The following is a 12,504-nucleotide window of genomic DNA, read 5'->3' on the forward strand; positions in this document are numbered from 1 at the left end:
AGGTTTTAAATATTAGCACTGTAGTTAGTACAAAAAAAAATTTTTTTTTTGTTCCATTTTTAAGGTTACATTCACTAGGGAAAAATATTTCAACATAATATGGAAATTAAATTATATGGATATTCGTAGACAATCATGCACTGTTAAAAGTATAGAATACTGTTTAATTTACAAACTGTTTATTTGCAAAAAAAAAAAAAAAAAAAATTTCGGTTTAAAATTGCAGAAATTTATTGTAAAATTAAATTTCAGTCTTTCAAAAGACATTTGGAAAGTAAATAAAATCTGTAACCATTAATACAGATTATTATGCTCAGGGCCATCTTAATAGCATGCAGGGTCCCCGGGCAAAGAAATGTTTCGGGCACATACAACATATCATACTGCTTAAAATCAAACTAAAAAACTTCGCACTCATAAAATAAAGCATTTTTAACCTATGCAATATTTTAAACAAATTTAAATATATTTTGATTTAAATTTGTTTTTAGTAGAACCAAAAAAAAACTGAATTCACATAAAAATTTCATTGGAACGTAGAAAAATAAATTTCGGTTGCCTTTTTAAGTTTCCCTGGTGATAAACTATTCAAATTATTGTTGTTTACAAGATAATCAATCTCTATTTGTAGAAAAAAACATTCAAGATACATACTTTATACCAGGGCTTCTTAAACTGTGGGTCGCGACCCCCAGGGGGGTCGCGAGACTACTGAAAGGGGGTCGCAAAGATCTGATACTTTTCAATCATTATAAATAAAATTTTAAAATTAGTATACACACTACGTACAAATATAAATACAAATAAAAATCATACAAAATACTATTGTAGTTTTATTATAACTATTTTTTGAAAAAAGTGGCAATGCAAAACTGTTATGTAGGGCCTATAAATGAAAATATGGAAGTAGCATTTAAAATAATAAATACAACGCGCTCCTCGATTTTCAACTGAACGTTCGACATTGATGTCTGGCCGCCGGCGTCAGTGTTTGCAAGATAACTTAGTGATTATAAGTACCCAGACGCCGCGTCGCCTTACAGCTTACACATACAATACGGAAGCATAATCAAGCTAGGCTAGGCGAATCGGCATATTATTTTTATAAAACAATAATAAAAAAAATTAAATGAAAGCTTCTTTTTCGGCGTCTTTGTGATACGGTGCCTTTGTGCGCTGCACACTTTGAACACGCCATGCGTCGGGGTTGATCTGGTCGTAATTTGTTGTCATTGCACTGGTAAAGATTCGAGTGTAGTTATTTTTCTGTTTGTACTTCAGTTTGGACTCAGCTTTGTCTTCGTAGTGACATGTGTGTATTTACTGTGTAATTTTCAGTTGGTGTTTTTAATTATTACGTTAAAGTTCAACTACATTTTGTTTAATTATTTATTATTATTTAACCATCATGGATAAATGGCTAATTAAAATTCCAACTAATAAGTCTGCCACGCCGTCACAACCAAGTTGCAGTGCTTCAAATCCGACTTCTAGCAAAACAAAAAAAAGAAAATATGACGAATCATATTTGCAGTATGGCTTCACATGCTCTTCTCACAACAATGAAGAACAACCAGTGTGCTTAATTTGCAAAGAAGTTTTGGCTGCAGAAAGCATGAAACCGTCAAAACTGCAACGACATTTGAATACTAAACATGCAACGTTATCAAAAAAGCCAATAGAATATTTTGAGCGTCTTTTGCAAACATCAAATAAAGAAAAGAACACTTTGGAGAAGTATGTTACTTTGAATGATAAATATACATTGGCATCGTATGAAGTTTCGTATTTGATAGCAAAAACGAAAAAGCCTTTTACTATTGGAGAGCAACTTTTACTACCTGCAGCTATAAGAATGTCTGAAATTGTTCATGGAAAACAGTATGCTGCTGAAATTAGTAAAATTCCATTATCAAATGACACTGTGTCCAAAAGAATTTCAGACATTAGCAATGATCAATTTCAACAGCTTCTTATGAGGCTTAAAGACAGCTCAAAGTTTGCAATACAACTGGACGAGTCGACAGACATTTCAAAAATGGCACAGTTGTTACTTTTTGTAAGATATATTTATGAGGGAAGCATTCATGAAGATATACTGTTTTGTCGTCCTCTGGAAGGTCATACTCGTGGAAAAGATATATATAAAAAAGTAAATGAGTTTTTTTGAAAAAGAAGGATTAAATTGGAAAAATTGTGTTGGTGTGTGCACGGACGGTGCTGCAGCAATGACCGGACAAGATCTTGGTTTTACAGCATTTGTTAAAGCTGGAAATGATCATATTACATTTACACATTGTATGATTCACCGAGAGGCACTTGTTGTTAAAAAAACTGCACCAGAAGTAAACACTGTGTTTTTTGATGCAGTCAAAATCATTAACTTTATTAAAAGTCGAGCACTTAATAGTCGATTGTTTAAAAATTTGTGCATTGATATGGATTCGGATTATACAAGTTTATTGCTACATGCTGAAGTTAGGTGGCTATCAAGAGGTCGAAGTTTGAAACGATTATTAACTTTAAAAGATGAAGTTCTTATATTTCTAACAGAGCAAAATTCTAATTTGGCCGATTATTTTCAAGATAATTTATGGCTTCTCAAGCTATGCTATTTGGCAGATATTTTTGATAAAATCAATGATATGAATTTATCAATGCAGGGAGTCTGCGTTAATATGTTTATGTTAAAAAATAAATTGAGGCCTTTGTTAAAAAAATTCTTATATGGAAGAACAGAGTGGAAAGTGGATCGCTCGAAATGTTTCCATTTACTGACGAGTATATAATTAGTAACAATATTTCAAAAAAAGATACTCCTATAACAAAAATTATAGTTAATCATTTGAAGGATATGGAAGTTTACATGCATAGGTATTTTCCCAATGATATCGATACACAACAATGGATTTGCAATCCATTTTCAATTGAAATGGAAGAAATTAATTTTTTAAACTTAAAAGCACAAGAAGAATTTGCCGAATTAACAAGTGATACTACCTTGCGACTTAGATTTTATCAAGTACCTGTGCATGAATTTTGGATAGAAATCAAATCAGAATATCACCTACTATCGGAAATGGCAATGAACAAATTACTGCCATTTTGTACGACATATTTATGTGAATCAGCCTTTTCCACATTAACTTACATAAAATCAAAATACCGTTCAACTTTAATAAACGTTGAAAATTTATTACGATCTGCACTAACTCAAATTGAGCCTAGATTTAATTATTTGTGTAAAAATAAACAACCACATCCGTCACATTAATATTGTTTGATGTTAATAATATGTTTTCTTATAAAAAAATTGTTACAAAACTTTATTTTTTCTATTGAATAAATATATATATAGTTTTATGTCATTCTATTTATTGTGTTTTATTACGACCGATATCCCGTCAACGTTTCCAATTATATATATGTGAAATGAATGGGTACGTATTCTTTAATACTTATTTTATTTACATTGTAAAATAGTGCGATATTACATCTACATCTACGGTTAATATATATTTCATTATATGGAGGAGGGGGTCGTTTAAAATTTCCTAAGCTTGAAGGGGGTCGCTATATAAAAAAGTTTAAGAAGCCCTGCTTTATACAATATAATATATTTATTTAAAAAAAATATGTAAGGTAAATTTGTTGAGTCCTAAGTTTTTTTTAATACAATTTATAAAAAGTAAGATTCTCAAGGGCCCCCTGAGTGCTTAAGGCCCTCGGGCACTGCTCGGGTGTGCCCATGCGTCAAAGACGGTGCTGATTATGCTTTGTTAACGAAAACCTTTAATTTTAAAAGGACAACAAATAAGGCTTTTTCGATATTTATCTCTTCTCCACCAAAATAAAGTTTTTTCGTGTACTCAGTGATTTTCTATAGTTTTATTTTTCCGAGTCTGCATCATACAATTAAATTGTAGCGATTAGCATCCGACAACGGTTATAAAGTCCACCAGTTAATTGCAGCCATTGGTTAACGAACATCTTTTCCACAACTCAATATTGATGATTACATCTATAACTCTCTCGCTCCTCGACAGATGGCAGCATTACACTTTACTCCCTTCTAACATGATTCGTTTTGACGCGAAAAACAAAATCGCCTCGGTCACACTCAACGTTAATTTTTTTTTAGCGTCAGCTGTACATATTTTTACCGTACCCAGTCTTACTGAAAGGAACTGGAAAGAATACAGATTTTTTTATGTTTTTTTGTTACAGAAATCTAAAATCCCCGGTAAATTACTGCTACATTTTTTCATTAAATGACAATCTTTTTCTCCCTTTTTTTTAACAATTTAGAAGAGAAATGGAATCCAAACTCAATCAAAGTGACAACATAATATGGTTGGGCCACCACATCATTCATTATCAAAGCCATGGTGACTCATTAAAAGCAATAAGCAGTCAGAATGCAGTAGCTCTGTGAATTCGATTGTAACAAATTTACTTAAGAGAAAACCATATTTGGAAATTAACCAGAAATACTGCCGGAAGAAACGAAAGCTATATGCGGGTTTTTAAATTGCTACAATGGCGCAATGGTTTAAAGTTTCGCTCATCCCGTTGGTAAAGAGCTGAGTATCATGAGTTCGATACAGGCACGCAACGATAAACTTTTTTACGCAGCAAAGTGCATATCAAATCTGTCGTTGCTGGACATTTTCCTGTTGGATGTGGTTTTGGGAGTTTGAATAGAGGGTTACTAGCTCAGGAGCTGCCTCCTGGCCAGTTAAAATAAAGCTACTCCAACTGTGTAAGCAGTACGCAAAATATGTGAATTAAGTTCATGCTAGAGGACATCAGAAGTAGACCCTATGCTACAGTGCGTACAAATTGAGAATATTGCTGCTGTAACAGAGCTATCTTCAACCGAACACGTTACATTGCGTACCATTATATTTTATTCTGTTTTATAACCATCTTTGAACAACCGATCTAATTTTGAATTCACGACTCAACGATGTTCAACTCCATGTCCTTGAAATTTTTAACCCAATCCAGAAGACAAGGGAATTTCTGGACCAAGTTTTGGGAGAAATATGCCTTTGCGGAGAACTTTTTGATGGAACTAACCCGCATTTGCGTTACTTGGAGGGGAAAAGCACGAAAATCTCCAACGGTTAACCAGACAGCATGGGAACTCTAACCCATGTTCCGTCTACCACTGACAATACTTTACGTCAGCATTGTGGTTGGTGCGAGCCAGTGCGAAATTCATATCGCCAAGCCGTCGATTGGATCGAACCTGGGTCGCCTCGTTGGGAGACTCGCGCTCTATCCCCTGAGGTACCACGGCTCTTGGGTACCCTTATAGAGCGAATACAACTGCTTTTTTTTGTGACCAGAAATTAAAGACATGGACTGGCCATCAAGCCAAACAAGCCTTCAAAAGATTGGTGTTTTAAGCACTTATTTTTTATTTTGCAAACAATATCAAATTTTCAATTGGGCTATCAATTGAGTTCGACGGATCTGTAATTATAGACCATTAGACATTATCCCACCAAGGACACCGTAAAATATATATTTCATGCAGGAAATCCATAAATGAATTAATAGCAATTTATTGAAATCACTCACGAAAAAGTCGTAAAGAAATTGAAAATCGTTGAAAAATTAGGTACACCTAATGAGCTTTTGTCAAGCTGAACGGGGTATTCTCTCTATAATTGGACGGTTTACTTGTGCTAATAAAACTATAGTATTTGGAAAAACATTGATTTGTGTTTATTTTACTGCATTAAAAAAAACTATCAACGTCTCACCTTTATATTACCAACCAGGGCCGGATTGACCTATGACACTAGGCACGTGCCTAGGGCCTACGAAATTCAGGGGCCTACGAAAAACTTGGGAGAAAAAAATTTGTTGACAAAAATAATTTAGCTTTAAAAACAACAAGTGTATTGTACACAAAATTATGAAGATACAAATAAAAATATAATATTTTTCGGTAATAAATTATTTTGCCGGATCTTATGATATTACTTTTTTGGATTCAACGAAATCTTGTATTATGCTGTCGAATTCCAAACTACGCAAAATGTCGTATTCAATAGACATAAGTGCGAGCGATGCCAAACGATCTTGATTCATTGTTGAACGCAAATAATTTTTTATCAGTTTTAATCTGGAGAAAGATCTTTTTCCTTCTGCATTTGATCCAAGAATCGACAAATATATTCTTAATGCAATGTGAACGTTAGGAAAAGTATTCACAAGTTCAAATTTATTTATAAATAATTTCAAAAGATTTACTTTTGACAATGTTAATTTCCTTCACTTAGTTATCATAGTAGTATCATGAAAACTATGAAGCTATTTGTAGTATAAATATTTCTTGTAATTAATCTCACTATCAAGTTCACTGTTTTCTTTGCTGGTGTGTTGTTGTATTGTTGACGTGAAGTGTTTGCATAGTTATCAATCGAACTAATCATAATGGTATTATCGATATCAACTGCAATATCGGCAGTATGTCGGTATTGCAGATAAAGTTCGATAAACAAATTTGTAAATTAAAACCCATAATAAAAATGCGAGAAAGTTTTAGCATATATTTTGAAAAGAGGGGAGGCGGGGAGGGCCCCAAAACGGCTATGCCTAGGGCCTACGAAAGGTATAATCCGGCTCTGTTACCAACTTAACATCAAAGGGACTAACGTACGTACTATGTATTGTTTTTTAACCACAATTTCGCTGCCTTTATATTACTTCAAAATTTAACTCTTACATTGAGCGTCACAATCGATGATGTGCCGTAAGTTAATCAACTTATCACTCACAGTTACTAGCATTGGAGGTGTCTTTTAAATTTGTCTTCATGTCACCGCAATAAACCATTTTCCGAAGTGATCACTCTTTGTTAAACTCGATTAGCCATGCATAAAGCGTGCTAAGAACTAAAACCCTTGGCCTCTTAAGGTCGAAATGTTATCCATGAGACTAAACTTGTTGCTGGGTGTATGAGATTTTCTCAAACTAATTGATATTTCCTAAAATGTTGCACGGCTTGTGAATGCTCTATACCCTTAATAACTCTTAATCTAATGATCAGATTTTCACATATTATGACTCACTCTTAATAGTTAAACATTTCATTCAATATTTGATTTTTCTAAAATTTGATTTCTCGGAAACTATCCGATCGATTTCGTTCTTATTTTGTATCCGGGGAACTGGAAAGTAAGGTCGTTTCGGTGTATTTGATATTTGTTATCACGATTTTATTTTTAATCAGTAATGCATTCACCCTCGCTAGCAACAACCTTTCAATGCCTTATCTAAATTGAATCGAAATGGATAAAAAAAATGACTCGGTTTTTAAAACTAATGAATATTTAATGCTCCGAAACGACGTTACTTCCCGGTCTCCCTAATATTTTGCCACATACAATTACATTCTTTGAAATGATGCAAAATATGTTTGAGTTGATATTCAAACTTTTTCAACTATTATGTAAAAAAAATATGAATAATCAGTAAAAACTATTTTCCATACGGAATTAGCTTTAGATAAATGAATTTTATAATTGTGTTCAAAAACTTTTTGATTCGCTTAAAAAGTTCACGAAATATGGCAAAATATACAAAAATTAAAATTAATATTAAGGGATCCAGATTTTTGGCAGCACATCTGACCTAACTGTTTGAATGATATCCCCCAGATAGCGGCTATCCCCTTATTTTGGAAATCAGAAATTATAAATCATGAAAAAGAGATATATGTTTATTCAGAGAAAGCACGTTTTTGTGTCTGATTTGGTATCTTAAACTATCGTCCGCGTTAACTAATTAGCATATTTGAGATCATCCCCTCGAACCATTTAGAAAAAGTCCTAGTACGTGAAAATCTGACCATCAAATCAAAAGTTATTCAGGATTTTTCGATTTTAGTTTTCTGTGCTTCGTAAAATTAAGTCTGTAAAAATTTTAATACAGTAACAAATTTTTGGTGTATATACAGAAAAACCGTCATTGAACAGCCGACCCAATTTTCGGGTTTACGACTTCTAATGTTCACTCCGTAACCTTGTAATTTTGAACCTAATCCAGAAGACGGGGGAACTCCTGGATCAAGTTTTGGGAGAAATTTGCCTTCGTGGAGGACTTTTTGAGGGAACTAACCCGCATTTGCTCTACATGGAGAGGAAAACCACCCACGGTTAACCTGACAGCAAAGGGACTCTAATCCATGATCCGTTTACCACTGAGGATATTTCACGTCAGCCCTGTGGTCGGTGTAAGCCGGATGCGGATTCGTATCGACCAGCCATCGCCTGGATTCGAACCCGGTTCACCTCATTGGAAGGCGAACGCTCTGTCCCCCGAGCCACAGCGGTTCGGTGTATATACATTGAGGAAAATAGACATGGAAAATAAGATGAGAAACTGTGAAGATGGTTCTTAATTAAAATATGAATTTATTGAGCTGTATTTTAAGTTAATTTGTACCTCTGATATCCTTTAAATTTATACGTACTTAAATTTTAAAAATAATATTTAAATTAACTATTAAAAGTGCATAATTACGATAATTATCTTTTTGTCGCATTGCTAATTAATTTTGAGATTAATTGGCATAACAGAGTCTGTCGTTGTAGTTTTGTTTTTACGTCATATTCATAAATATTATTGTAATCAAAAACGATACCGCTGGGCCCAATAGTTTTTCCATAGTCAATCATAGTATATGTTAAGAGACCTTCTTATGATATTGATTTCAAGTTAAATTTTTGATTTTCTTTGATTTGATATATTCTTGAAATAAAATATATTGTCGTAGAACTCGGCCGCCTGTGAATGGAACCTGCGTGTGACAGACGTCTACCGTTACTGATTCTGACGTGCCATTCAAAACAAGAGTCGTGGAATGATTACTGCATGTGTTGCGCTCCTCCATGACAATGCTTATCCACATACGGTACGACGCACAGCAGCTGTTTTGACGGAATTTGGCTGAGAGTTGTTTGATCATCCATCCTACAGAGCTGATATTGCTCACAGAGATTTTCATGTTTTCTTGCACCTCAAGACATTCCTGTCCTCCGGTGAGCGCTTTGGCAACGACGAAGAGCTGAAGACGTCTGTCAAACGCTGGTTCCATTCACAGGCGGCAGAGTTCTATGACAGAGGGATACAAAAGTTGATCTCACGATACGACAAGTGTCTCAATTCTGGTGGCGGCTATGTTGAAAAATAGCTGAAACATTGCTGTATTTGATGCCAATAAATATGTTCCTGAAAGTGCGAGTTCTTTTTTTTTTTAAATTAGGGAAACTTACTTTCTGGATGCTCCACGTATTTACGTTTATTTTCGGTTATATAAATTCGTTTTTTTTATTATTTTTTTTTAACCATGAATATTTACGTGTTTTTAACGCTTATTTTTATAACAGGGAATTTCGTAACCGACTCTTAAAGTAAATTTTATGTTATTTTAACTAAGAAAGAAACGTATTTTTTTTAAAATACAATTTACGTTTTATTACCATGAATATTACTAACGCTTATTTTGAGTTTGGTGAATTTATTAATTTTTCATGCAAATTTAAAGAAGTTAATTTCTATTTAACGTAATTTTAACCAAATTGTTTGCGTTTTTTTTTCTCCCGTACTACGATTTCCATTGTATTTTATGAGCAATACCGCATCTTAAAAGTTTTTTTAAAAAAAATAAAAATAAAAAAAATAACGTTTTAATTCTTTTTAAACTAAAGTAACGGAAAATAGCTGATATTCACAGCAACATACTTGTACACATTTTTTAATGTGGATATTCAATTATTGTTACATTTATATATTATGTGAAGGCTTCAACATTTAGCCCCATTTAAGTAGGGAAAATATACTTCTAAGAGAAAAGTACACTAAATAAAAGGTTTTTCAAGTGTCTTTAGGAATTTTTTAAATTTTCCATACCTAAAAGTTTGTAATATAAATAATTGGTAGAAGAAAAAATTACTAAATACTTACATGATTTTCTACGCCCCTATAGAGAAAATATGATATTTTTTTAGTTCAAAATAATAATTAAGAAGTCTACTGCTCTCCTTAAGTTCATGTTTCCAAATTGTTTGCGTGAAATTATCTACTCTTCTAGAATGCTTTTGCGTTTATTATTTTTTTAAAAAATGGAAAAAGGAACAGAATAAAGGCTTCATATGATATTATATTAAGCATTTATTTTGTTCCTTTAGTTAAAAAAAAATATATTTTCACTTTTTTCATGACCGAAAAATTAGTTACTTTAATCCAAGTCTATGTATTGATCATCTCAAATAGCTGCAAACTGCCCACGAAGGAAAAATTAAAAATTATACTCAAAGCAATTTAATTAATTTTTTCAAAAGGTTTTCATTTTTGTACAAACACCGTTACGATATTTAATTTAAAATGTACCATCTGCAGGGGAAAATTAATAAGATTAAATACATTTTGGGAAATTTATCACGAAAATTTATAGCTATTTTTTCATATAAATTTCATTATAAAAATACCAGTTTCATTGAAATATTTCGTAAATGTAATCCACTAGAGGGTATTTTGAGCTACATACACTGATCCAATGTACACCGAAGAGCCATTACATTATGACCACCCTGCTAATAACATGTAGGACCACCTTTAGTCCTCAAAACTGCTAGCATCCACCGTGGCATTGATTCCACAAGGCGCTGATTGGTAATCTGAGGTATCTGTTACTAAGCGCTCACCAACTGGTCCTGCAATTCCCTTACATTGCGAGGGAGTAGCGTGGCAGCACGAATTTGGTTTTCCAAGTAGGACCACAAATGCTCTATTGGATTAAGGTCAAGTGAATTTGGGGGCCAAGACATGACTTGAAAGTCACTGGAATGTTCCTCGAACCAATCTATGACAATTCGACCCTTATGACATGGTGCATTATCCTGTTGGAAAACACCATCCTCCGCAGGAAAAACTGTTGCCATGAACCTGGTCTGCAACTATGTTCACGTAGCTTACAGACGTCAGAGATTGTTCTATGAGGATTATGAGTCCTAATTTGTCCCATGAAAGCATTGTTCCTGGGCGAGAAACCATGATAACCTGGGCGAGCCCATTGTTATAGATGGATGGTGGTTATAATGTAATGGCTCTTCGGTGTATATGTCAATGCTAAGGCCGGCAAGATGATCCGTTGAGTTGAAGTTTTCGCAATTTGCGTAGGTAATGTGCGTATAAGAGGGCGCTACACCACGAGAGAAACTTTTCATAGAAAGTTCTCTTTCACCATCATAAGTAATTTAAAGTATAGAAAAAGTGAGTTCAGACAAGTCTAGAGAAGGGTATGAAGTTTCAATTTCTGGAAAAAAATTCAAAATATCAAAATTCAGACAAACAATTTGAAGAGAATTCCCCCGCTGCGTAATCCCAATGTTATCTTTTCATAATTTGTTTCCATTTTGATATTTTGAAATTTTCCTTTCAGTATTTGAAACTTCATGGCTTACGCTATGTTTGCATGAACTCGAATTTCTCTAAACTTTTAATTTTAAATTATTTATGACGGTGAAAGAGAACTTTCCATGAAAAGTTTCTCTCGTGGTGTAGCGCCCTCTTAATACGCACACTATCTACTTTAATTTCGGAAATCTCACTTTAACGGATCATCCTATTGTTAATCTGCAGACTAGCTAGGTAATGTGCTTTTTAATGGTTTCTGAACTTTAACATTAACACATACATTGAACCGATGCATAAAGCTCAAAATCCCCTCCAGTGGATTATGTGTACGCTTGCGCTATAACGTCCTGTTAAGGGTCCCCGTAACATTAAAATTCGGAACTTTGAACTAACATTAAAATTCGGAACTCATTAAAATTGATGACTGATTCTATCAACTAATGTATAGATTGTTCGCTTGTAGCAACTTATTTTTCAAGTGTGCAAAGATGTTGCCGTTTCCAGCAAAGATCTTATTTCATTTTAACGATTGCCTACAGATAATGCACACATTATCTAGGTAGTTTGCAGAGTACCTAGGTGATTTAAGAAGTGAAACAATTTTTTGGCACTTTGACGGATCACCCTAGTTAATTTGCACGTTAACTAGATAATTTCCCCAGCGAGAAAAAAATTCTGTTAAAATTAATATATTTGTATGGTAATGATGTTTCTGGAGAAAAAAAAACAGCATAATTTTGAAAATAAAACCAAATTACATGGTATTTAAATCATTCATTACGTAATTTTTTCCGCTTACATGGTAACGGTTTACCAGAAATTCTGGTTCTCACATTCATAGCTCTTGTTACCTCACAATTAGTAAAAAGTACAGAACTGAAAAATAAATTTTACCGAAATAAAAAAAATGGACTTTTAGCCATGCCCTAAAGTATCATGATAAAATTGGGCAATTTTATCATATTTTACAACACTTACTACCAGACATCATGGTAAAAAGAAAAAAAAAACATATTTTTATATTAATTTTACCATAAGATTACCAATGCTCGTCGATATCGTTTTTGG

At 33.4% G+C, this 12,504-nt stretch overlaps 1 protein-coding gene across 1 annotated transcript; it reads left to right on the forward strand.

Annotated features, from left to right (window-relative positions):
• The first annotated feature begins 1,408 nt into the window (after positions 1-1,408).
• On the forward strand, positions 1,409-3,983 carry LOC147810924 (zinc finger BED domain-containing protein 5-like). Its single transcript, XM_087162158.1, has 2 exons — positions 1,409-2,152; positions 3,927-3,983. Exons 1-2 carry the CDS (start codon positions 1,409-1,411, stop codon positions 3,981-3,983), a joined length of 801 nt encoding a protein of 266 aa, XP_087018284.1.
• The last annotated feature ends 8,521 nt before the right edge of the window (positions 3,984-12,504 follow it).

This window comes from Parasteatoda tepidariorum, chromosome 4 (assembly GCF_982258835.1).
Source record: "Parasteatoda tepidariorum strain Cologne lab strain chromosome 4, Ptep-v5.0, whole genome shotgun sequence".
Classification (NCBI taxonomy): Eukaryota; Metazoa; Arthropoda; class Arachnida; order Araneae; family Theridiidae; genus Parasteatoda; species Parasteatoda tepidariorum.

What these genes read in the sequence shown, in the direction of transcription:
- LOC147810924 (XM_087162158.1), top strand. Translation starts at nt 1,409, where the DNA reads ATGGATAAATGGCTAATTAAAATTCCAACTAATAAGTCTGCCACGCCG. An exon ending in GAAAAGATATATATAAAAAA is followed by an intron (nt 2,153 to 3,926) that starts GTAAATGAGTTT and finishes ATTAAATTGTAG; the next exon opens with CGATTAGCATCCGACAACGG.